The 27,463-nt window shown below is 38.2% G+C and overlaps 2 protein-coding genes across 3 annotated transcripts; one reads left to right on the forward strand and one right to left on the reverse strand.

Moving 5' to 3' along the window:
* Positions 1-1,442: 1,442 nt before the first annotated feature.
* Positions 1,443-15,428, reverse strand: spns3 (SPNS lysolipid transporter 3, sphingosine-1-phosphate (putative)). 2 transcript variants are annotated; one of them, XM_053618426.1, is made up of 13 exons: positions 15,141-15,428; positions 13,845-14,105; positions 13,672-13,737; positions 11,573-11,709; positions 11,272-11,423; positions 10,156-10,222; positions 9,627-9,769; positions 9,363-9,515; positions 8,844-9,033; positions 7,551-7,616; positions 7,366-7,464; positions 7,064-7,235; positions 1,443-3,422 (listed from the first exon to the last, which is right to left on the reverse strand). In XM_053618426.1, the coding sequence occupies exons 2-13, from the start codon at positions 14,074-14,076 to the stop codon at positions 3,379-3,381; spliced, it is 1,521 nt and encodes a 506-aa protein (XP_053474401.1). In that variant the 5' UTR covers positions 14,077-14,105; positions 15,141-15,428; the 3' UTR covers positions 1,443-3,378. The 2 variants fall into 2 exon arrangements, with proteins under 2 accessions (XP_053474401.1, XP_053474400.1); XM_053618425.1 differs by having other exon boundaries at positions 13,845-14,108.
* An 8,661-nt stretch (positions 15,429-24,089) lies between these two features.
* On the forward strand, positions 24,090-26,150 carry LOC128603860 (uncharacterized). The gene is made up of 2 exons (XM_053618598.1): positions 24,090-24,479; positions 25,212-26,150. Exons 1-2 carry the CDS (start codon positions 24,398-24,400, stop codon positions 25,832-25,834), a joined length of 705 nt encoding a protein of 234 aa, XP_053474573.1. The 5' UTR covers positions 24,090-24,397; the 3' UTR covers positions 25,835-26,150.
* The last annotated feature ends 1,313 nt before the right edge of the window (positions 26,151-27,463 follow it).

Genomic DNA, 27,463 nt, shown 5'->3' on the forward strand with positions numbered 1-27,463 from the left:
ATATATTCACACTTGGGTGCAATTTAGTGCAGTCAATCCACCTCTTGGGATGTATTTGTGAGGTTGGATGAAACCAGAGAATCAGGAGTTAACCCATGCAGACACAGGGAGAACATGTGAAACACCATATTGTCATGACAGCAGGTACAAATAACAGAGCTTTATTAGAATTAGCAAATAAAACAAAGACGTAATGCAGGAGCATTGTGAAAGACCAGAGGCCTGTTTCAGTGGCTACCCAGGTAAGTTTGAGTTTAGTTTGAGCAAACTCTGGTTTTTCGGTCTCAACAAGGTGGATTGGTTTTTAATGGATTTCACCGCCATGGTCATTTACACTGCACGGCAGGGTTTATTCTGGGTAAGAAAACTCTAACCCAACTTGGACCAACCAGCTTCGAGCAAACTGATATAAATCTGATGCATCAAAGTTAATCCTTTAGTGGTTGTAGAGGTGGCTTCACCGTTTGTGGAGCTCAGAGCGTAAATAATAAAGCCACTTTGAAGGGAAAGAATTTTAGGGACAGACACAATCCCCCTGACCATCTGAAAGATATGGATTTTCGGCAGATGGTATAGTTTATCTCTACCAGCTTCTTGAGCCGCATATTAAAAAGTCTGACATGCTGAAGCCGCTCTTATTGTACCACAAAACTGTGTGTGTTGCATGTATTGTTTTGCGGTTCTTTGCGAGTGGTACATAATTTCATGCGGTTGCATTATTCCTGTCCTAATATATTGTCACAAATTGATATTTAGTTGATTAATATTAGAGATGCACCGATGTATCGGCCGATACCGATTATCGTGTCTATCAAAAGAGGGCGGTAAAACACATCGATTTCGTGCTGTGTGTAAAGATGATGTCTCTTGTGTGGAATGATGACAAATCTGCAGTTTGTAATCTCTGTAATCTCTGCACCACTAAAATTTTACACCGGACACTGCAGCAGTGAAGCCGCGTCGAGTCTAATCCGCTCCTCTCCGCTGAATTAAATGGTAAATGGTAAATGGCGCACTTATATAGCGCTTTTATCCCTTTTACACTGTGTCTCATTCACTCATTCACACACACACACACCAATGGTAGCAGAGCTGCCATGCAATGCACTAACTTGTCATCGGGAGCAACTTGGGATTCAGTGTCTTGCCCAAGGACACCTCGGCATGTGGAGTCACGTGGGCCGGGAATCGAACCGCCAACCCTACGATTAGTGGAAAACCCGCTCTACCACCTGAGACACTACTGCCCCATTAAAGGGCCAGTACATGGTTGAAAGATTTAAATGAAGATGAGTGACAAAAAAAAGTAGTATATATTGCACAGAAAAATATATTTGTATAATATATTTCATATGCAGTTAATGTTAATGAGATAATATCATCAAAAAAAGGTTTATATTAGGCCTATATATTACCAGTTTGATGTCAGTGATGAAGTAGAAATGCTTGTGTTTGTGGTGAGTGAATGTGAGAGTAACAGGAGGTTTTTTAGACTTCAGTCAATGTTAATATGAATTAATAACATTCAATAAGTTAAGAAATCTTACTTTAATCTTCAGAATGTAGTTCATGTGTTAATGTTAATTAGAGTAATGTGTTTTCTGTTTATGAGACCAGTTACTGTGAAACAACTTGTTGAAATGGAGAGAATAAAGTTTTTATTTGCATTTCTTTCAGAATTGTGGAATTAATTATTATTCATTTAAAAGAAGGTATAAAAGGCAGAACTATCGGTATCTGTTATCGGTATCAGCCGATATCACTCCGAATAATCGGTTATCGGTATTGGCTAAGAAATATAATATAGGTGCATCTCTAATTAATATGTAATTAAAATAATTTACATTTATACTAAATGAAATGACATGAAATACATTGCGGTTATAAGTTTTCAAATCGTTTATTCTCATTGTGAGCCTATAAAAGTAAACTTACGCATTTACACAATGAGCAATTTTCCAGCGCTTTGGCCATGTTGACCAATTGTCCACGTTGAACGCTATTGGCTATTTGCTACAAACGTCTGGCTTTTATGCACACGCAGTAAACCTTGATTCTGGGTTAACACCTGGGTCGACTGAGAAAGTTGATAACCAACGTCATGAAACCTGTTACCCTTAATTAAAGCTTACTCTGCAACTCGCTTCATGAAACAGGCTTCAGGCAAGAGATAGGCAATCAACAAACAACAGGTCAGGCAAGAGCACGACGAGAAAAAACAGAATTTTAACTTCATCTGAAGCTCTATATACAGTTTGAGTCTATCGGCTATTAAGGGTTTAATGATTTTATCCACTAGCTTGACTATGACTCTGCTTGAAATATTATGACAGAAATATGTGTGATTAAGCTAACAAATTTATATAACATATAAAACTTAAATATTTTGACATTTTAATTTTTGGTGAGGTTTTATAACGCAAGTATGTAGTCATGTCACCAGAAATTCAGTTATCAGTGTCCCAATGTGTAGTGAGTCTTTAAGTCGTTACCAGTGCCCAAACGCGTGTACATAATATACTGATTCACCACCTACTGAACTAGGGAGCTGGTTGAGACATACCCAGTGTAATGGCTGTGAGTTGTAGTGCTCGGCAGCCACGTGTGTAGGCCACGCTGTACTCTGGGAATTGTAGTTTGACACCGATTCTGATGTTGACATGGCACATATAGACAGTAACCTGAGCTCAGGATCAAACCGGGGACCCTGGAGCTGTAAGGCAGCAACGTTACCCACTGCAACAACATACCACAAACAATCCTTAATGAAACTGTGAACATAAGTGAAACTCAACATAATTGCTTAAACAATTATAATGAGATAAAAATGTAATATTGTACATGGTTAAACTGGAAAAGTGAGTTTTAAGTGGAGATGAGAAGACCTTGTACCTAGTGTTGTCTCCTACTCCATCATTCATTTACAGCATACCCTTATATGGGCTTATATTATAACTGACAGTCAGAGAGAACCGCCTCCCTGCCTAGAAGTTTCCTGACTGTGTTTTTAAAAATGTAGGTGTTTATTAAAGAGCACAGGACAGTCACAGATGTAAAATATTTTTTACTGATCTCCTTAATTTAGGATATCAAATAAGGATGTCTGAGAACCCTGTTAGGTGTTATGGCTGGTGGGATTAAAGATTCTCCTAAAGTATGCACATCGACATACTCAAAGACATACAAAATACCATTTGACAAAACTGTACTGTATATAACTGCGCAATGGTCCATAAAAAACAACAATAAAAATAGTATTAAAACATGTTAAAAGGAAATCACAATATTTGCAATATTTACAGAGCAGTGCCTATGAACTTCAGTGGTTAAATTTTTTCGCCAGTAGTTTCAATGTGCTATTGAGCGTGTGCTTATAGGTCATGTTGACTCTGTGACGGGTTCAGCTTGGTCTGGAGTTTCTCCTGGAAGACACACACATGCAAAGAATAAGCATAAACTGTCTCTATATGTAGACTTTGCACTGCCGTGCGTGATAATAGCAGGATTTAATATTAAAGTAATACAATATTGTAGGAGTGTGGATGAGGGGCAGGTTTGATGTGCTGGCCTTCACACCCCTGACTGCAGGCATGTGAGCCAGAAGGAAATAGGTTCCCTCATCAGTGAATATAAATCTGATCATTTGTATTTATGATGCACAAGTCTACAGTGGTGCTTGAAAGTTTGTGAACCCTTTAGCATTTTCTATATTACTGTATAAATATGGCCTAAAATGACTTGGAGGAATTTTAGCCCATTCCTCAGTACAGAAAATTTCAGCTCTGGGATGTTGGTGGGTTTCCTCACATGAACTGCTTGCTTCAGGTCCTTCCACAACATTTCTACTGGATTAAGGTCGGGACTTTGACTTGGCCATTCCAAAACATTGACTTTCTTCTTCTTTAACTATTCTTTGATAGAACAACTTGTGTGCTTAGGGTCGTTGTCTTGCTGCATGACCCACTTTCTCTTGAGATTCATTTCATGGACAGATGTCCTGACATTTTCCTTTAGGATTTGCTGGTATAATTCATAATTCATTGTTCCATCAATGATGGCAAGACGTCCTGTCCCAGATGCAGCAAAACAGGTCCAAACTATGATACTACCACCACCATGTTTCACAGATTGGATAAGGTTCTTATGCTAGAATGCAGTGTTTTCCTTTCTCCAAACATAATGCAAGAAATTCTATTTTGGTCTCATCCGTCCATAAAACATTTTTTCCATTAGCCTTCTGGCTTGTCCAAGCAATCTTTAGCAAACAGCAGACAAGTAGTTTTAGGTCATATTTTGCAGATAAATCTAACAATTCTCACTCAATTCTCACAATCTTTCAAGCACCAGTGTATTTCTTTATCATGTTTGGTGTCGGGGAGGTACAGCGGGTAGCATTGCTGTCTCACAGCTCCAGCATCTCTGGATCCATGTTGAACATGGGTTACTGTCTGTGGAGTTTTGCATACCCACCTCCCAAAACATATTTAAGTGCTATACTATAATATACTATACTATACTATACTATACTATACTATACTATACTTAGCTATACTAAACTGCCCCAGGTGTGAATGAGTATGTTTGCATGGTGGTCTGTGATGGACTGGCATCCCATCTAGGATGTATTCCCCCCTCATGCCCAGTGTTCTGGGATAGGCTCCGGCTCCACTGCTAATCTGTCCAGGATAAAGCAGTTTCTGAAGATGAATGAATGGATAATTTTATTAAAATAACACACTCATTTGTATGTTGCACCTAGTTCCATTGTTGGTCATAGGTAGCAGAGGGAGAACTTACAGTACCCACAGTATTACTGATTACATTTACATGGGTTGGTATTTGGGTTAAATACAATCTTAAATTAGCATTTTTTCCATTTGTAAGAAACTTTCTCTGTACTTCTGTATAAAAGTGATTCAGGGAGGGTTACGTAAGGAATTCAGGAAGTCATTAGATGTTACCAAATAATACCCATGACTTTGGATGTACCACTTCTGAGGTTAGAGGAAGACATACTCAGAAACCTGCATGCTAAATTAACTAGTTAGCTAACTTGGCTAATGTGAGTGATATGAACAAAACAGTTTTGATTGTTATGGAATACTATGACAGGTTTAGCTAGCGTTAAATAAATTGCTGAGACTGTCACGCAGATCGAGACTCAGATACTGAAATCTCACTCATGTCCATCTTTAACAAAAGCTAGCTAGTTTACTAGCAGTTACCTAGCTAGCTAGCTGTTTGAAATGGAAGGAGAATGGCATATTCATGTAAATTCAAAGTCTAAAACTTGTTGTAAAGTCTAAAACAAGTTATTGTTTTACTTTAATACATTTTTTTTCTCAACACTGTTGAATAATAATAATAATATAATTATTATTATCATTATAATTTGTATTATTATTAGTATTATTATAATAATATAGGAATGTCTTATAGTTTTTAATATAGACTGTAAAGCACTTTGAGCTTCCTTTTACATGTATAAGCTGCTACATAAGTAAGTTTCTTAGTAGTAGTAGTGGTAATAGTAGTAGTAGTGTGTGTGTGTGTGTGTGTGTGTGTGTGTGTGTGTGTGTGCGAGTAAAAACAATTATTCTTTGTATTTATCTATGAATATCCATAAATTAAAAAAAAAAAAAAAAAAAAGAATGAAAGGGCACATCCATAAATAGTGTGCAGATCAGGTTGCAACTGATTGTCAAAAATCAGCACACCTCTTCTCTTCCTGCTGGCCTGATAAAAAAAAAAAGAGCCTCAGGGGAGAGAAAGCGAGGAAACGACAAAAGCTGGATCATCTCTACAGAGAAACAGATGAGAACAATGCTCTCTTTCAGTGGTCCCATACCAACATTTCTCACTGGCTCTCTATTTCTGTCCCTTCATTCATCTTCACGCACAACATAATGTAATTAAGCTGTTAGGGCACACCTAGCTCATCGCTCTTCACAGCTGAAACAAGGACACGAGGGAGGCACGATGTACTCTACACATAAAAAAAATATAGTGCTATAAAAAAAATTTGTGTCTTCTGACACGGTGTGTAAAAAAATGGCTAAGGTAACAACATGTCCTTTAATATTTTATTTAGTTTTAGTATTTAATACTTAAGTGCATTACTGCACGTTCTCTCTATATATGCCACGGTTTCTTCCTGGTTCTCTGGTTTCCTCCTACCCTCCAAAAACTTTCAAGTAGCTTAACAGACATCAACAAATTGTGCCTAGGTATGAATGTGTGTGTTTATTGTCCTGTGATGGATTGGCGTCTCATTCAGCATATACTGTATATTTGCTTCTCGTGCCCGGTGTTCCCGGGATAGGCTCTGGACACACTGTGACCCGGACCAGAATAAAGCAGTTACTGAAGATTCATGAATAAACATATTAGTTAAGTGCAAACGACAGAAAAAGAGAGGCTGATAAGGATGGAACTGTTTACAGCTGCTATAACATAAGTGATACCAGCAACTAAATTGTTTCACAGATGTTCCACAATTGGAACATGAGGCGTAAAAACACTTTGGGATGTGCAATTATTGGAAAATAATCCATTTCAATTTTCATTAAGAGTAACTCGGCTTTGCATTGTTTTGCATCACCTTCATTGATCGTTTTCCCATAACAGCATGTCTCTTCATGTTTTATTCCTTAATAAACATTTGCTGTAAGTGGTAGGTAAGGTTTCATTCAGATGTTGTCTTCTGCTCTTTGTGTTGTGTGTAAGTATGTGACTATTTATTATGTGTACGTGATATCTTTTATTCACTACTCCAGCCTCCAGATTTCCCCAACAGAATCAATCAAGTCTGTCCATTGGGCTATCCATCCATCTAACTAAGCCAAAATGACTAATAATTTGAGCAATCATGAGGGTGTTTTTTGTTGGATTTCATTAAAAAAATCCTTTCACATTTTTTCACATAACATTCACACCACGTTGATCACTGCACAACTCCATCACTACACTCTTTCATTCTTGATCTGAAGTGAGTAGAACTGGCATCCCAAGCAAAAAAACAAACAAACAAACATATACACTCTCTCACACAATTTGGTGTTACCTTTCATCAGCATCTCGGCAGCTTTCCTGTCCTCTTTGATATATAGGGCAGTCAGGAGGAAGAAAAGGCCTCCCAGAACACCGATGAAAGGGCACAGGATGACGCTGTACTCTAGACTGCGGAACCTCCAGTCAGCAGAGTCGGGTTTAAGCTTACTCAGAGCATCTGAGACCTGAATGGTAAAAGTCACAGACACTGGTATGCATTTCATAATTCTATGCATACATTTCTCATACTCTTAGGCTTTTTTAAATTTTATCCTATAAACTTGCAGTATGTATGTATGTGCAATATGTACTTACTATGCCAATAAGATATGGACTTCCTGCATCACCAAGTAGGTGACATGTTAAAATCTGTAAAGCTTCCGCTGTTGCCCTTCGGGTTGGTATGACAACATACTAAAATATAAAGAAAAGGAAAAGTTTTATTGGAGGTTTTTTTTTCCAACTCCACAATTTGTTATGCACCATGAAGCAACTCTTACCAGTAAGATGTCAGCTAGAATGGCCCAGTTCAGAGAAAGTAGGATTTCTCCAATACCAATAAAAGTCTGAAAGAAAAAATATGAAAAAATGCTGGTTGGAGATGATATACTGCAAGTGATTGAAAAACTGCGATTTATATGACAGTCCCTCCAGGATTCTGTGATTGCAGAAATGAATGCAAAATCAAGCAAACTCCGTAATATTCGGAGGAGCGTGCAATTATTAAAAATTACGGCAGATTTTCCACGGATTTGGGCCAAGATGTGTCGAGTGACATCATCACAATCTGCGTTCAGCCAAAGCAGTCTTCGATTCACATGCGTCGAACATGAGTACAGCTAAAAGGTCTCATTTCCAACAAACATCACTGAGAAAGACTGCGCAAAACAATTTTGTGCAATTGCAATTTAGCCAATTCAAGTAGTTTTTCACAAAAAAAAGGCACAATAAAATTAGCAAATTACATCACAAATTTTGAACAAAAGTTGCAGCAAAATCAAACATTTTTGGCCGCAACAATCACAAAAAACGCTGCAAAATCCTGTTTGGACAGACATGAACACAGTTCTCTAAAACAAAATTTTATGTGCAAATCAGTGAAGGCTCGTTAGTTTCAGAGTCAGACAAATTGTTTGTACGTGTTTCTGGCTACTAGCTTTAGAATCTTGAAAGTTACAGTTTTATTGGTTCTCGAACAGGAAAAAGAACTTTCGAACGCCGTGATGCAATGATGGAAGACATGGTCATTGGGTTGAAAAAACATTCAACATTCTGTCCTGTTTACTGAATAAATGTACCAGGCCCTCTCTCTCTCTGTTCAGGTCTGGCTCACAAGACAGTATAAGCAAACTGTTTGGGCCCCAGTAGCAATCTGTGGGCCCCCTACCAAATCTTGAGTTATGACTTTACTTTTGTCAAAAATTGTCCAGGCAGTTGGGGTCAGAGCACAGAGTTAGCCATGATACAGCACACCTGGAGCAGATGGGGTTAAGGGCCTTGCATAAGGGCCAAACAGTGGTAGCTTGACAGTGCTGATGCTTGAACCCCTGCCCTTAACCGCCGATCCACCAATGAAACCACTGAGCCACCACTGTTTGTGTATATATGTCCATAATTACATAATGGTACCTAATTAGCTAACTAGCCTGTACAAAAATGCTAACATTTGCTGAAGATACTTTACTTTACGATACCTCATATCTTTCTGAGGACCTTCCAAAAGACCTCCCAGTTAAGCCATCAGCAATGTTTGAAGTAAGCAGAAAAAGTTGATCAGGTCTAAGGTTACTTACATATGTGGCAGGAATGCTGATGGATGCCAGGACCATGGCGATGTACAAGCAAGGAGCAGAACTGAGCATTCCCACAGCACATATGAGAGGGTCAGCATTGGCCACTTTGTCTCTCAGCTGCCTAGATATTAAGGATCCGATGAAAACGCCAACAATACCCGTCACCACCGTGATTCCCCCAAAGACAAAACTGTGCCAACAAAGAAACAACAGAATACAAAAAAACCTCTGAGTGACTTTTGACCATGCACACTTCGATACACATTCTCAAAAGTCTAAAAAGTCTGACTTTACAACCCAAATGATTTATTTCATAACTTCATCATAACATGTATATTGAATGAAAGTTTATTGTAGCATTTTGTACGTTTTAATCATCATTAATACTTTACCTGAACAATCATATTACTTTTTGTCCCACTAAGGTTTCTGAGTCTTATTCTTCTTTTATACATGCTTACACTGCATTCAAAGGAGCTGCTTTAGAAGATGGAGGTCTTGATGTGACCATGCGTGTACCTGTCCGAAGGGTCACATGGTTCTTCTGAGCATGGAGGAGTGATGCCCTGGATGACTCGAGCCCGAGACATAAAGGTGGGTGTCCAGAAAGCCAATGCACCTGTGACGAAAGCCATGGCAGTCACTCCCAGAGTGGACCACACAAAGCTCCGGCTAATAAAAACAACAACAACAACAACCGCACACTCAAAATGGGTGATTATGGACCATCTGGGAACTTTTCATAACCTTTATGCTTTCATTTGTCTTTTTAGTTTTACCCACTTCCTGAGTAGATATTTGATGTCCTCTAGGTAAGACGTGTGCTCTATGCATGCTTCTCCATCTGTTTCGGAGGCGCCTCGTGGAGGGTTGGGGGTCAGGAATACTAGAAGTATCAACCCGGGTAGCGCCAGAATTGGGTTCAGCTGCGACAAAACACACAGAGCCTCATTCAATGCCAACGCTGCTCTAATGCTCCAATTTTTACTGCTTCTTACTATGTTTTCAGCTGGTAAACAAAGCTGTCAGTAAATCAGAGAAATGCATAACTTACTCTTAGCTTGCTACTGATGTTGGTACTTAAATAAAAAGACAAACATACAACCCCAATTCTGACAAAGTTGGTACAATATGGATTTTTTAAATTACATTCAAATATTTTTTTTTTTTCGCTTTGTCTTTATACATACATTTACAAATCACTCCTCTTTGTTTTTATTAGCATTTTCCATACTGTCCCAACTTTTTCGGAATTGGGGTTGTACAATATTATAATTCTAGAAGGAAAATAATGTTTTAAGAAGTGTCTTACCCTAAGGGCCCAACGCCAGTCTCCTGTAGCAGTAGCGATTGTGGCTCCCAGAATGTACCCAAGACCACTTCAGTTTAGAAACAATTTGGACAAAAGGAGAAATAACAGCGGCATGTTTTTTTTTTTTAATTAATCCATTTGTACTCAGACTAAGTTTCCTTCATTTAGTGTTCTAAATCTGAAAACAGAAGTTTTCCATAACAAGACATTGGAAAGAGTCTCCAGTGTCAACGCTTTGCTGTTGCAAAACTATTGTAAGAGGTAAAACTATCCCTTTAAATTTTTCAACACAGGAAAGTCAGAGCGTATTTCATTTTCTCTTTAACATAGAAGGCTATTTTTTTCTTTGCCTTATTAACTTCAAGAGAGAGGGAAAAAGCTGCTGTAACATAAGCGGTAAGGCAAACTAACTTATTTCATGGACATTCCAGAATATTAAATGTACCCATACACAGATGAAAAGTATGACGTTGTTCTTTAATTAATTTACACAAATGTTATCACAAATTGCTGTGATATAAGAGGAGTAAAACACTTCAGGGCGTGATGTTATAGGAAAATAATCAACTTTGGGGTGGTGGCAATAATGTTGTTTCACGTTGGGCCGCATCACACTACCTGTTGATTATTTTGCTATGACAACATGCTCTATCATGTTGTATTCCTTACACAGAACCACCTGATACAGATTACGACTACTATAATATACACTTCTTGAAACCCTTTCAGAAAGGAAAACACTACTGTAGGGTTACATGTAGAACCTTTAATGGTTCTTCTGGAAAGCTTCTTGATTTAACATTTTCTTTCTGAGTATTGTGGGCTTTCTGCTGTATTTATTGAGTTTTTCCACCACAAAATTCTACAGAAAACTATAATCAGTAGGCAGTATGATAAACAACAGAACAGTGTCCTGACACCTAATTTAAGTTTTTTCTTTTTCATCAGCCATTTCCCAGTCTTTGGGCAAAATGTGTTTAGGTACTTCATTAAAGCCTAAAAAATAGTATATTTTTATTTCGCACTTGTCAGGGCTTGCATTAAGATTTGAGGCTAAAACTGTTGGTTTAACATCTCTTTTTACATCTATTCACACATTATTTATAAAACCCTCACCTTCCAACAGGGATGAAGATATAGAAGAAGGCAATCATGAGGGTTCTTTGGGAGCCAGTGAACAGGTCTCCAATAATGGTTGGAGCTATTGTGCAGTAACTGGCCTCTCCAGTACCAACCAAGGCTCGCATGAGGACCAGCACCCAGAAATACTACAGGACATAACGGATAGACTGGTGTGATGAGAAGTTAATATATATTACTATGTCACCTGTAGTGTAAGAAATGTTGGTTAAAATGTTGCACAACATTTAAGAAAGCTTAGTTAAGTATGAGACCTAAACCAGAAGTACAGCTGTACCTCTGCCGTGACAAAAGAGCTGCCCAGTGTTGTGACAATCCATGCGATCATCCCGCCCACCATGATCAGTTTTCTGTTGTAACGGTCTCCAAGGTACCCGAAGACTGGAGCCAGCAGCATGAAGCTGCAAATAAAAACTGTAAATGGATCAGCATTTTGCCAAAGGAGGCCATGTTTTTCATGCAATTACAGTAGATCCCTGAGTTATTCATTTACAGCACCAAGCTGTACTTTCTATATCAAGCCACTCATATAAAACACATGGCCCATAATGAAAAATGTATGAAAGCACTGAACATATACAGTATGCATACTTTACTATGTTATATAGTGACAATATGCTCATTTTAATTTGAACTAAGCCTTGCTGTTAGAACACTTTGTCCACAAAAATACAAACATAACTGTACACACGAACACATCATTGCAGTTGCACTTGCAGAATGCTTAGAATTCTGAGCTTGACCCATTTTGCATCGTGTTTAATATCTACCCACAGATTTTCAATGGTGTTAAAGTCAGGGGACTTGTGAGGGCCATTCCAAAAATTTCAGCTTGAGTTTCTTGTAGTAGTGCATGGTGGATTTTGAGAAATGTTTTGGATCATTGTTCTGTTGGAGAAGCCAATCTCTTTTCAGCTTTGCTGAATTTGCTGATAATTACTGGAATCCATTCTTCCATCTACCTGTCCAATGTTTTCTGTACCCCTGGCTACCACACAGCTCCAAAACATAATAGATACAACCCCACGCATAACAGTTGGAAAAGTGTTCTTTTTATTGAATACTGCTATTTGTTTTCTACAACATACCTTTGGTGATTGGGGCCATTATTACATTACTACTTCACCAGTACACAGCACTTGTTTGCCAAATGCCTCTGGTTTATCTAGATGTTGTTCTGCATTCTTCAGACATTCAGTTTTATGATGAGGTCACAGTTAAGGATTTCTTGTGAAAAAATACTTGTCCATGCAGATCATGTTTGTGCAAATAATACTGCAGAGTAGAACAGTACACCACCGATCCTGCATCAGAGAAACCTTCCTGCAAGTCCTTAGTGTCAGATGGGGATTTGTTTTGCCTTTCTGCCCAGCATACCGGCACTTCTATCTGAGAATTTTCTTGGTCTTCCAGATCTTTGCTTGATTTATACAGTTTCCCTTAACTGCTATTTCTTTATGGCATTTCCTACGGTGGACTTTGTGAGCTGGAAGCACTTTGACATGTTTTTATAACCTTCCTCTGCTTTGGACGCATCAATTAAATTCATTTTCAAATCCGCAGTCAGCTGCTAAGAGGAGCCCATGATTGTGGAGTGTTAGCACAAGGTTTGAAGAGTCAGAGAAAATATTATTTATTGCTAATGACAATCCTTGACCTGCTTAACGAGTCCTAATGAGTCAGTTAAGACAATGGACATGTGCTTTTTTTGTTTTTTATTTTTAATGAATTGCAAAGATTTCAAACAAACTTCTTTTACGTTGTCATTATGGGGTATTGTTTGTAGAATTTTGAGGAAAATAATGAATTTAATCCATTTTGGAATAAGGCTGTAACATAACAAAATGTGGAAAAATGAAGCGCTGTGAATACTTTCCGGATGCACTGTATAAAGTAACGGTCCATTAACATTTGCAGAAAGATAATTTTAATATGCTGCAGAAAACAAAAATCAATCAAATATGTAATTTGGCCAGGGGTGCCCATACTTTTGCATATAACGGTATGGTTTGCACTGAATGGACAATAATATTTTAAGGACATGCAATTTTCTTGAAATCTAATTTCTTGTCAGAAAATGACTGTGTTACGCATTGCACTCAATAAACTTATTACAGTAAACCACCTGACAGTTTCATATCAACATTGCAAACATATTTGACTGTAGAAGCTACCAGGACTATGCAGACTGTAAGCTCAAACTGTATGCCCTACATCAAGCCACGTCATACTATGCATTGTGTAGGAGTTAACAGGAAGTGGTCTTGTAATGAGAGCTCTAACACCAGATACTGTATCACACCACACATTTAACAATGATAGGCTCTTAAAGGCACAGATAGATATTCTGTTTGATTGGATATGTAAAGCTGATACCTGTCTGTAATAGTCCAGATGTGCTGTCACTGATGCCAAAGTATTTCTGGAGGCTAGACAGAACTCCTGAAATCCGAAACAGGATGTGTGTTAGATATAAAGCCCAATGGTTCAGAAGCTTTTCAGTTCCTTCTAACTCTCCTAATACTTAGGAGTTGAGCTTCCTCATTTACCTGCGATCGTGTAGCGGTCCATGTAGTTGAGCAGGTTCACGTAGCACAGCACAGCCACGGCAATGTAAGATCTCCGGCGAGAGAGCTTGATGTCGTTTACATTGGTAGTGAAAGGTTGGTTCTCTTCTGGCTCGCTGGCTATGGAGCCATAGCAGCGGTTTGCATTCATGGATGAGCTCAAACTTATTTTTTCTTGAGGCCCAAATGAGCTTTCATGGGTTTCTTCCTCCATGTTGAAACAGTGTAACAGTTTTCACACGTCTGCTGGAGGAGAAAAGTTTAAAAAGCCTAAATTCAGTTTAAATGTGGTAGACAGTATTTAAAGGAAATTCCTCCTCCTTCTGAGCACTAATGAAACTGAAAAAGTCATGCCTTGTCCATTCCTGTCTGCTGACGACCGTACTGCAGCTTATTACCTTTGTGGAATGGAATTATTCATATATTCATCTTCAGTAAGTGCTTTATCCTGTCAGGATTCTGCAGAGTCTATCCCAGGAACACTGGCAGTGAAGTGGGAATACACCCTGAATAGAATGGCAGTCTTTTGCAGGGCACCATGCACATACATTCACACCTAGAGGTAATTTAGAGATGCCAATCCTTCTATCAACATGTTTCTGGAAGGTGGGAGAAAACCAGGGAACCCAGAGGAAACCCACAGTTCCATGCACATGGACCATGCAACTGGCAAATCTACCCACTGCACCACCATGCTGCCAAACATAATATTATAAATTTTACATTCTGTGAAGTAATCAAAAAGTATATCATGCCAATAATATTTTTACAAAGTGGGTTGATTTTCAAAAGGTATCAAGTAGTGATATTTGTAGGTAATGTTGGGAAGTGAGTAGGGTTTGATGTCATAGAGCTGTGAATCTGTAGTGACCTGTATGTTTGGGTTTTTTTTTTTTTTTTTTTTTTTTTTTTACAGCATTCATTTAAAACAGTTTGGAGCTGCTGATTGAGATCTGGACATGTTCATGTTCCTGAGTACCACAAAAACCATCAACAGTACCCCAACTGTGTGCTCAAGTGTTTTCCCCACAAAACACCACACAACACCATGCAATTGTCTCACTACAGCTCGACACAGAACACAACCGGTGTTTCAGTTTTTGAGATTTTGAGCAAAACTGTCAGATCAAGATCACATAATAAATAACATTACCAATAAATCATATGACCTGCCCAAGTGATACATGAACCCTCTGTTACAGAGTAATTGAATGTTAACGGATCTTATACAGGTATTTAACATTCTTAATCATAAATTAGCTACATAAATACACTGACCTGAGTGCAGTCCTGAGGTTGTAAATTTCATTGCATGTATTTTTTCATATGGCCTCTTCTTTAAGAGACTATGTGCTGCAGAGATGCCTCGACTGTGTGCGTGATATCCCTTCCATTTCAATAAACTACCTGATTATAAAGTTTGAGCCGAGCCCTGCCCCCACCTCTCCTCCTTCTGGTCACACGCTTGCAAACAGTTCCTTTTTGTGACGCAACATGCACTCGAAGCCAATTGCACGGGGTGGTTTTGTTTTTTTGGTTTTGTTTTTGCTTCCTCCTCTTAGTATTGGCAGCCACACACTCCTCAGACCTGTCACACAGCTTTCTTTTAGAAAAACTCTGGGGAAATGTGAACTTTTTGTCTGAAATGAAACGTATGACTTAGCTCAAGAAGATGCTATTTCTTCTAAAGCATGTATAACTTAACTCTGGCATTTGCATTGAGAGACATGCTGAACAGACCTTCAGTGTATTTTATTGTTTTGACTTTCTTGTTTCCACATTGTGACTGGAGACTGGTATTAAAGCAGAATCAGATCAGAGCACAAAACCTTTGACCGCTGAGCCAGTATAGTTCAAAGATTAATCACACTGGAATCGCAAGAGAAAACATGGCTCACCCCAATTTTTTTTTAAAGTTCTGCACCACTTTCTCAACTGGAATAAATAATTAATACAATTTCCAAGATGAGTTCTAACCTAACAGCAAACTAGGTAAATGCTTCATATTCAATGTAACAGTGATGGAAACTTTTGTTTGAAATAAAACAGCCTTATCTTGTTCCGTAACAGAGATGTGGACATCACAGATTATGGAAACACGCACAGAAAAAAGCCAATGTTGTGTAATATAGTTCTCTTTTCTATAAACCTAGTTATACAGAATTCTCAGTAGCATGATTTTTATTTGTGAACCAGACATTTTTTAAAAATACATAATTCTCCCCTGCTTCGCCGTAAGACGTTAATACTACGAGTCAGCCATGGGAAAGCAATCACACTTCATCAGGAACAGTTATAGCCTCTGTGATGATATTAAAGCTGTGATTCTTGTCATGCAATAGCAGTTGATTTAAGTGAGGAAAAAATGTCTTTGTTTCGAACTATGTTGTTGATTTATCTGAAACTGTGGTGATGCAATTAGATGTTGTATTATTTGAGTGTCGTAGTCTACTCAATAACTTACAATCTGTATAATTAACCACTGTACTGTACTGTAACTTACTTGTAGGTAGAACAATAGCTTAACATAGAAACCTGGCAAATTCAAAAAGAAATAAGGTGAAAGATGGGTGAAACTTGCATGCTTCGATTCTGTGCATAAAATCACTAAGGGCCTGTTCACACCGGGACATTTTTCGCAGTGCGGAAAACGATCCATTTTTTGCCGCGTGTTCACACCCACGCGCTGAATGAAAATGCATATTCACTCCCTGACAGGAGATGGCACTAATTGAAAAGCAGAAATACCCTGGTACATAAGGTGGCGCTGCACAACTTTCCGTTAGTGAAGAGAGCCAGCATTTACGTGTTTGCAGAAAGCCCTTCACACACTTTTTGTGAACTGTTTAAAGCACGCATGCAGTTTTGTGAAATGTAAGGTCTTTGGTGATTTGGTCACTGCAACAAATGCTTATTTAAAGCTAAATCCTTAAAGTTCTAATCTTAAACACTAGACTCTTTTTAAATAAGTAATGATTTGAAATATATCAAAGATACAGCAATAGCATTCACATACTTATTGGAAGACCCAGATTATTTTACTTATTTTTATCGGGGGTGGGTGGGTAGAAGTCAACTATATATATATATATATATATATATATATATATATATATATATATATATATATATATATATATATATACCCACACACACATATATATATATATATATATATATATATATATATATATATATATATTTATATATATATATAGACAGCCATTGGGGCGGTAAATCGACCGTATTTCATGCTGCGACAAACGTCTCAGTGTGAACGGGCCTTGAAGATAAATACATCATTCTGCACAGCCGGAACACCTGCTGCAGGGTTCTGCACCTGCAATTGCTGTTTCAGGACATGCTGTGATTTTACACCCTATTAGGTATCATCGCTGTGAATGAGTTATCTCTAATAACAATTTTACCATTCTATTAAAACATTTGTCTTAAGCACGTTATACACAATATGGCCAGGAGTTTGTGGACACTGTGGTGGAAATTCAGCTGTAAAATGAGAAATCACTACCAAACACTTGAATTTGCTCAAGTAAATATTTTATTCAGTCAGCAATTGCTCACGAGCCCAGGTAGCCACTCTTACCTTTTCCAATCGTACCATACCTCAGAGTGCTGCGAGCGTTGGGACAAAATACATTACATTCACAAATTATTCGCTTCATAGTTATTGTTATTCGTTTAGTAAAGAACAAATAAATTAACATCTTATTGGATGACAGAGTATCATATTTGAAAATAAGTGCCACCTCCTTGCTTCCTCACGATCATCTTCACCATCTTACCTCATCCATTTCACTTATCTATTTCTGTTATCTTTTTCTTGTCCTTGTATGTCTGGTCCTACCTGGGTCAAATCAGCTGCAAGAGCATTAGTGAGGTCAGGCACTGATGTGCAGGCCACTCGAGTTCAAACCATGTCCTTATGGAGCTCGCTTTGTGCACAGAGATGTCTTAAGACTGTTTTAATTCCACTGAAATTAATTTCTTGGGCTGGTAAATTCAGGTGGAGCAAGAACTCAATTGTTCTGCGATTACACATGGCGAGGTGTAATCAGTTCAGCACCTCATGTGCAACTCATGGATGGACTTGTGATTATCGCCATCTAGGGTTCATGAACTTGAAAGACCCCAAACTAGAATGATAGCTCTGTGTGTGTTGTGTGTGTGCATGGGGTGACACTAAAGCCCTGTCTGAAATTGCTCCTTCACTTACTTTCACTATTTACTATATGGCCTGTTAATGTAGAGCGCTAAATAAAATCACAGTATGATCTGTACAATTTAAGTGTGCCTTTTGGGGGGGTTGTCAGACAGTAAGAGCGCTGATTGCATGAATTTGTTATTTAAGCAGTTCTGTAACCAGTTATAAATCTAGCCATAAATGACCTTTTTTGACATTTCCACTAAAAGAAATGGGAATATGCATGATCCTGATGACAAAGATGACAAAGTTAATCTCATCTCGCCGAGCTTCTGGGCAAACCACCCAAACCTGAATAGTTAAAACAGCCCAGCAAAGACTCAACATGAAAACAAACATTTGAAACAAAGTCAGAATGAAGGAGCAGTTAGTGATTCAAATTCATTCATCAATGATACGGTCCAGCTCTACTGATGAAACCAGTTTTCCAACCAATAACACCCCCTTTAAAAAATAGTTTAATCCACTGTCCATTGATTGAGTGCGATGAGCCTCGCTGAGTTGCCATGAGAAAATATAAATAATGAATAAATAAATAAAGTAGAATTTCAAAAATGGTAGGAAAAAAAGGAAAGGAGTAGTGCTAAAATGTAAAATGTTAAACACTGTGTTTCTGAGGAAAGCTGAGCGTTTTAAGTGAAATAGCTAGTAACATGTTCATTGTAATGGCTTCTGGTGCTTGAGACTTGGACAGCTCCATTAAATAGAAGCCAGATAGGTCAGCTAATTCTTTTTATCTACTGGGTGGCTTATGCTAATAGTGGGTAGTATGCTAGTTGTGAAGTATTCTTACGTCACTCATCTTTTAAAATCCAGCCTGATATTCCAAGCAACACACAAAGATTGCAATGACTATTCACTATTGGGCTGCATTGGAAACTGTGTTTATGTGGACAACACAATTATTCATACAAAGTTAGCCTAGCAGAAAGTGTTAACTCATTCCTGTGTACACAGAGGACAGCATAGCCTGTAGCTCCTCCCTGTGGGCGGAGTCAGCAGGGAGCCCACAGACTTACGTTCACGCAATACTTTTTGAAGAAAAGGGAGCTAGGATGAAGACTACGGGAATCAAATCTCTTGACACTGAAGTGGAATCATTTGTGCACTCACAACACCTGCCCATGTCTCATACATTACAAAACAAAGGCAAACAATAAAGTGATAAGCAAAATGAGATTTCTCTCTACTGATGCAGCAACTTAACCTTGCTTTACTTCCACTAAGGGAAATTCCAAACTTTGATGGAGATCCACTGAGTTAGCATGATTGTATGTGCTCATTTGAGGAAGTGGTGGAAAAGAAAGCAAGCAGTTATTGAGATTGTTTGCATTTCCTGGAGCAGTACACCAGAGGGCGACCTAAGGAGTTTATCAGGAGTTGTCAACGTATGATTCCTTCACAAGGTTATGTAAAGGCAAAGGCTTTGCTCAAAGAACACTTTGCCAATTAAGTAAAATTAGCTTCAGCTTATATGGATGAGGCTCTCTCATGGAAAGTCATATAATCTGAAGATGCCAAGGCTCTGAAAAATTATGGTCTCTTTCTCTGAAGTCACTGCAATGTTATGCAGGACATTCACTACATGAATGAACTGAATCTTGCAACCAACTTGCAAGCCATTCTGGCAAAGCTTCCTTATAAGCTCTGAGATAAATGGCAAAAGGTCTACAGGAAAGACGCAACGACTCAGCTAAATGTCCAGATATTGTGGACTTCATAGAAACACAAGTAAAGGTTGTCATATATTCCATATGTGGAAACATTCAGGATGTTTCACCAGGTGGAGGCAGAACCATGAGCACCAAATTACCTCGCTCGAAACCCAGAAGTAATTTTGCTGCCACCATCACAACAACTCGGGCAGGGGAACACAACAGGACCCCAGGCAACAAAACCTGTCCTTTATGTGAAGGAGAACATACGTTGGATTCCTGTAATAAGATTGTCATCCAATGTTCAAACTGTCTGTAACATTTTGTCCTTTCAGCAGTTTCAGCAGAAGAAATCAGCTCTTGTCACTTCATACTCTGTATTGAAGGGACGGGGGACCAAAAGCTTTTGTCATTAAAAGGATTCAATCTTGTTATTTGTTAGTTGACTCTTTTCTATACTAAATTATCCTAGACTAGATCATTAAAGTAAAAAATATCCAACATTACTTGGGGCTTCGAGTTAGAATATCCTTCGTTTTCTCCTCTCGCAGGATTTGGGGCTGAAACCGTGCAAGGGGGAGTCCAGGACTCCTGAATAAAAAATTTCCTTTCTCAGTTTGCTGTATAGGAGGCCAGTCGTGCTGCGAGAGAGAAGCGACGGTGACCTAATCCTCAATGCAGATTTGGGACAGCCACCTGACGGTCAGTATTGTTTCCTTTGGGAGTCTGGGACTGCCTAGGAGTCAGGGGCTCCTTGTGAAACTGCAGTAAAGGTCAGGGACCTGTAAAGTAAACGTTTATGAACCATTCTTCTTTGTTACTTTTTAAGACAGTCAGGGACTTCAGTTTGGGTCTTAAGAGAGAAAAGGAAATTATAAGAAGATGGGTAACAGCATGAGTTCACGCCAGGACCTTTGGGGATTTGCAAAGCAAATGCAGATCAAATATGGGGACCATTCGGTCTGGGATCTAAAGAAGTGGAATAAGTATGGTCATTTTCCCGTTAGGGGAAGTTTGAAAATAGAAGACTTAGAAAAGTTAGGAAAGTTTATTTAAAAAATAATTTTTAAAAAGTTTCAGACTAAGAAGGATAAAGAGAAAGTGGGGGTGGTCAATTTTTATGTTGTGGAAGACTGAAGGAGAGATGATGAATAAGAAACAAGAGGGAAGACATAAAAAGATAAAATGCTGGTCATTATCACCGTCCACTTTATTAGGAACACTTGTACACGTGCACATTCATGCACATATCTAATCAGCCAATCATGTGGCAGCAGCGCAATGCAAAAAATCAGGCCAACAGCTTAGGTAACTGCATGAATGTGCCGGTGTACAGGCATTCCTAATAAAGTAGACGGTGAGTGTAAGTGTGTGTATATGAGTGTGTGTCACCTGTATTATGTGTGTGATCCATTAACAGTGTCGTCTTGATCAGACATTCTCACGCTTGGTGTGTAAACTGCAGCACAATGAAAACAGTGGTGTCCTTACAGACTCCAGATGTGTGTGTGTGGTCTTCAGCATCACACACACTTCATCCACACTGTGGAGTCATACATACACAATTGTTATATGTATGATATCCAGAGTGTGTGTGTGTGTCTGTGTGTGTGTGTGGATTGCTCTTGAGTGTGTTCACCAAGGCACAGGTGGATAGTTTGTGTTATGTCTGTGCTTTTCCTTCACACTTTTTGGCATAATGTTGCGAAATACACACAGAATCTTGCTTGATTCTGAAGCGTCCTAAACCTAGCGTACACACACACACATATGTGGTATTTGGTGAAAAGGCTACAAATAAATAATAAACTTGGGTAACACACTTTTGAATACTTTTTTGCATAAACCTGAAAATGCTGTTCTCCACCAGCATCATGTCTATAGGCTCCTCCCTTTCTCCTGTCATTGGCTCTCTGGGCTGGAACTTCCTATCCTGCAGGCCATATAGCCAGTGTTCATTTCGTTCTCAATGATGATTATTAACATTTTCCAAGAAAAATGCAAACTTACCAGTTGTTGAGCGGACTGGAAGCAGCTGTCAATCAGCACGTCCTTCAACAGCACTGGGACTGGGATCAGATAAAAAGTGTCATTTAGTATTCAATAAAAATAGAATAGAGTAAAATACTGGCAGCTGAGTTGCCAGCCACTTACAGTATTTTTACAGGACTACTTCTGTAATCAACATTTACAGTGTAGTACTGTTATTCGCAAATACAGCATCCTACTGTATTATCACATCATTTTCAAATATTAAACTGTGTTGTCTACAGCAGTACATTGTATTTTTACAGGGGAATATTCGAATTATTGATTTTCATACTGCATTTCTAAATTGAATTATTTGTCATTAAATACTTACAAATATACTTTTGCTATTTCCCATAGCAGTAGTGGCAATAGGAAATGGAAAACAACATAATCTTTAAACATTTATTTTTAAGAGCAGAAAATGTTTGTGAACACAAGGACTATAGCAGCTAAGCATGTAAATAAATGCCATCACAGTGTAGATGATAGATGGCATGGACAGGAAGGTCAACACAGTTATGCACTTTTACAAATGAAAGGACAATACTGTTTCTTTCTGTGGTGCATTAGTGTTGATGTGCAGAATGATTTGATTAGACAATCAGTGCTTTAAAATTTCAGTCTGTAAAAGGAAAAAATAGTCCAGACCTGCAATAGTACTTTTTATTATTTTTATATAAGGTGGTAGCTTAATGCTAGTTGCTAGATGCTAGTAATGGAAATGTTTTGGGTTCAAATCCCAGGGCTGAGAGAAAGCCACACTTGCACCCTGTCAGCTAACAAAAGTGTTACAGTTCTAGTAACTTTTCTTGAGACCATTTAATATGTCGACATTTATACAATATTCCTGCATCATTATTAGTTACATGTATAGGGACATTTTCACTAACCTTTTGTGTGAATGTTGTGTGAGAAATGTTCCAAAAACATTTTTATGTTTGTAACGTTACAGTCTAACACTATAAGGGGAATAAAACACTTTGGGATGTGACATCACACCACCTCATCTTTGATTATTTTCCCATAAAAGTGAGCTTTGTTCCTTACATAATCACATTCTCTGATACCTGATAGTTGGGTTTGAGCTCAGCTTCAACTTGGATTCTTTCTAAATAAGTCACTTTGCATGAAAGTAACCACCAAATCCACTAATGAGGGCTGACAAAAAAAAGCTCAAAAATGTAAAAGAAACAGGAATGAATCAGGCAGAAGCTTCCCAACATGGACATGACAATGTTACACACTGACAAAAGGCTCTCAGTACATGTGGTTTCATATTATATTATATTATATTATATTATATTATATTGCACTGAGAAAACAGATATTAACTGCTTCTAGATCATGATTGAAGTACTTTCTGTTTGTGACGGATGGTGATGGTGAAACTCGTCACTCGTCAAAGTTTACGATCATTTTATTTACACTTTGCTAAGTGCAATGTACTTTAAGTGACAGTGGTGTGAAAATATTCAAAAGTGTTTTAAAAGCTAGTTTTAAACTGACTCCTATCAATATATAGTTTAGGATCGACTTCACACCCTGATTTAGTATCAAAATAAAGATGGGTTCAGAGTGTATAAACTTTTTCTTAATGGAACAAGATATGATTACACAAAGCTTTTACATAAACACATTGGCTTATATTGATAAAAAAAAAATGAGTCTATGAAAAAAACACAAACAAAAACATTTGTATAAAAAACAAAGAGACGTGAAAAAAATATAATACAAACATACAAATATCTAAAAATTATTTATAAACATAACATTGTACATATCGATTATATATATATATATATATATATATATATATATATATATATATATATATATATGTATATAGCACTTTAATTAATCATGTGCGTGTGTGATTAATTAAAGTACAAAATACCCCATTATTATTAATATCAATTAATATATGAAAATTTGTTTTTATTAATTTACTAAAAATGGTAAACCAAAATCCAGAATCTCTCTACACACTGTTTATATGGATACAGTACTTAAATATGATTTACTATTTATATATTACTGAAATATAAATATATATATAGAGAGAGACTATATTATGTGAATAAATTATATATTAAAATTTTAAACAACTGCTACAATACTCGAGAAAGCCACCATTTTTATTTTCATAATATAAAATAATATCTATAAGACTGAATGAGTAATTGGTTCCGGGAGAAACAGCGCCTGCCATTATTGGATGTGACGTCAGAGATCATGGCAACGGTTTTAAGGCTTTTGCTTGTTCTTAAATGTTTGTTTTCAAATTTTAGAATGTTTATTTTCGAACGTTTAGGAGGGTATATAAAGCGAGACGGAGCGGTAGCACTTCAGTTCTAAATCTCTCAAACTCTCTCTGGCTTACATGTGCGATTTTCACTCTCTGACTGTTTTCTACACGGCGATCTGCAATCAACTCCTGAACCGAGTTACCGCTACGATCATCCCGGCACCGAGTCACCTCATCCCGGTACCGAGTCACCTCATCCCGACACCGAGTCACCGCTACGATCATCCCGGCACCGAGTCACCTCATCCCGGCACCGAGTCACCTCATCCCGGCACAGAGTCACCGCTTCGATCATCCCGGCAGCACTTGCGGTGTCGCAGCGATGATCTTTCGGAGAGAAGAACTGCCGCAGCTCCTGGAGGATGAGCCTGAGACCGGAGTGAGCAGACTGTCTAACAGCAACGGTAAGTTACCCCTTTTCCTTTCAGCATCACACACACTTCATTTCAGTTAAGCACAAGTGCTTTAAACACAGCGTTATCAAAATAACACTAAACCGGTGTTCTACCGTAGCGCAAAACTATAGCTAATATCTATGGATTCATCATCCTGCCACATCGAAAACTCCTACTGCGGGTTTCTGCTTCGCGTCTGTGACTTCGGAAAATAATTTAGTGTAACTTTGCAGAAGATTCTCATTAGCCAATGGTGTGGTGATTTTACACTGCAAAATACCGTATCAGACTGTCCTACTGATATAAAATAAACAGGTGTAATGATTTTACACTGCAAAATACCCTATCAGACTGTCCTACCATATAAAATAAACAGGTGTGATGAGTTTACACTGCAAAATACCCTATCAGACTGTTCTACGATATAAAATAAACAGGTGTGATGAGTTTACACTGCAAAATACCCTATCAGATTCCAAGTCCACGCGCAAGTAGTATAAAATGATGGGCATGTTGTTCAACGTCACAAAAATAATGCAATATTGATGTGCACGTGCGCAGTAAGCCCTGGAAACACTGATGGTAGGATGAAATGTCAGGACACCTGATTTGCTAGCGCTTGGTTTAACTTGTTTTTTTTTTTTTTAAATGTTACATAGTTTACTAAAAGTTTGCTAAGTTTTGATTCCTTTTTACGAAATGTGGAGATGTATCTCACTCTCTTCATCTCCCTTCACACAGGAGCATGGATGGAGGAAACTCCGTCTGACCTGCTGCTTGCCAGTGAGCTCCACTACAACACCGTGGAGGCTCGTGACAATGAGGAGTCCTACAGTCCTGATCAGGTAGGTATCAATTGTTTTGCAGGGGAGGATGTACACCGGGGGAGGAGACGGAGGGAGCAGATGAGTGAGGACAACACCGAAGAGGCCCCTCCTAGAAGAAGACAGCGTTTGGAGCAAGAAGATGAAGATGATGAGCTGATTGACTTCACTGGTTGGGAGAGGAGCTCGTCCCCTTCGTGGCACGTATCCCCTACATTGCCATTCGTACCAGCTGAAGATACTCCATCCAGCAGGGCGAATTTCTGGATGAGGATGAGGGAGCACATGAGTGAAGATGAGGACAACGATGAAGAGGACCGTCCTAGAAGTAGACAACATGAGGAGCAAGAAGACACTGAGAATGATTTGGAGAGGAGCTCATCCTCCTTCTCCCTTACTTTTCACTTCTTTCCCACTAAAGATGGTGCGATTTACGTCCTTCTTGTCGTTATCAGCATTCACAACGTAATTTTGGGCCCAACTGGACTTGTACCCGTTTCCACTGACATTCCTATTAGTTTTCTAGTTACTCTTAACTAGTAGTATGGTACTAGCTATTACCATTAGGTAAGATCCAGTCTTAGGATTTTACAAGTCTGGTAGCTATTTCACCTCTAGCCTCCAGCATGTCTTTCTAAAAATCTGTGTTATGTATTTTCGGACGCTGGCCTTCACTCAGTTCACTCATTTCATTTGTACAGTACGATTTGTATTGTGCATTTAGGATATAAGCATTAATCTAATGTATAGTTATCAAATTTATATATATTAAATGTGTAGGCTAGACATATTAGTGCTAAAATAGGTTATGTCTATTTTTATGATGTTTATTAAATACAATAAACGTTTTATTAATGATTGCATTTAGTTAAATCTGAAATAATCAATAAACAATTATTTTATTCATAACAAATATGTCTCAAGTGTCTCTTTCTTACACTATAACACTATAAACACTTCTCACTGGTTTCTCATATAATTACAGTGTAAAAATACACCTTCAGTTGAAACCTTGGTGTTCAGAAGTAATTGCACTGTTTTCCTCCCACAAGTATTTAACAACATGGACATTGTTTAAATTCTAATAAGTAAAAATATTCCAACCTGTCAAATCTACATCATTAATAAGCTGGTATTATAACACAAAATAAAAAGATCAATCCCAAGGTGCAATTTTACTGTAGAAACAAGTTCATTCTCACACGTGATTGCAGCATGTTGGTCAATTTATTAGTTTACAGGTGAAACAGCAGATATCAGAGAGATGCAGATAGATGGGAGTGTTTGAATAACCAGTGTACATTACATACAGGGGGTGACTTGGTCATGAACTATTTATGGGAAGTGCAATACCTATGTGGGACATCCATAGAACCCAGAAGAAGCATTCATAGAACATAGAAGTATTTTCACTTAATATTTTAGGAAATATGCTTAAGCAAGTTCAAAAACTCAACCTATAGGCTGATAAACAAACAAACAAACAAATAGATGTACAAGCTATTCATGGTGTGACTTACATTTCAGAGTGGTGAATGGCAAATCATAAGCCCAGAGGTCATTTTGCTTAGTACTGCGGTCATTCTCAGTGTCTCCGGCAGCGGTGTGTGGGACAGGGGCATAACGGTTGGCCCTATAATCCAGCATCTTCCACGCACAGGCTGCTTGAAAAGTGTCTGCTTGTGTGTAAATACAGTCAGGAAACCCTTGCTTAGTCATGATTTTAGCCCCTACTGAGGGAGCTTAAGATGTGTGCTTTGTAGTGAACTTGGTGCGTGAATCTCACTTTAGAAGCAAGACAAATGGCACAAGCTCAGAGTAAACATGCAGACCCTCACATCCACACAATATAGACACACAGAGTGCAGATTTTAATATAAATAACTCACCAGTGCATGCCATATATTAATATTATACACCCAGCACACTGTGGCAGTAGCCAATTAGTTTAGCTTGGGATCTTAGTGGGATTCAAGCATGCAAATAAATGAATAATAATGAAATACACTTACTTTTTGTTGCAATTGTGCAAACTCCCAGTGTAGTGCCTACCTTTGGTGAAGTGTCACACACTGATTCTACTTCATCTTGTAGGATATGATGCATAGGGCAGTGGAATGTCAGTGGTTAAGGTGTTGGTCTACTGCTCAGAAGGTCGTGAGTTCAAAC

The sequence above is a fragment of the Ictalurus furcatus genome, chromosome 28 (genome assembly GCF_023375685.1).
Source record: "Ictalurus furcatus strain D&B chromosome 28, Billie_1.0, whole genome shotgun sequence".
NCBI lineage: Eukaryota > Metazoa > Chordata > Actinopteri > Siluriformes > Ictaluridae > Ictalurus > Ictalurus furcatus.

Coding starts and splice junctions, on each gene's coding strand:
- spns3 (XM_053618426.1), bottom strand. CDS start 14,076: ATGGAGGAAGAAACCCATGAAAGCTCATTTGGGCCTCAAGAAAAAATA. Junction 9,034..9,362: donor CCATGTGACCCTTCGGACAG/GTACACGCATGG, acceptor TTGTTGGCACAG/TTTTGTCTTTGGGGGAATCA. Junction 7,617..8,843: donor TCAGCATTCCTGCCACATAT/GTAAGTAACCTT, acceptor TTTTTCTTTCAG/ACTTTTATTGGTATTGGAGA.
- LOC128603860 (XM_053618598.1), top strand. CDS start 24,398: ATGATCTTTCGGAGAGAAGAACTGCCGCAGCTCCTGGAGGATGAGCCT. Junction 24,480..25,211: donor CAGACTGTCTAACAGCAACG/GTAAGTTACCCC, acceptor CCCTTCACACAG/GAGCATGGATGGAGGAAACT.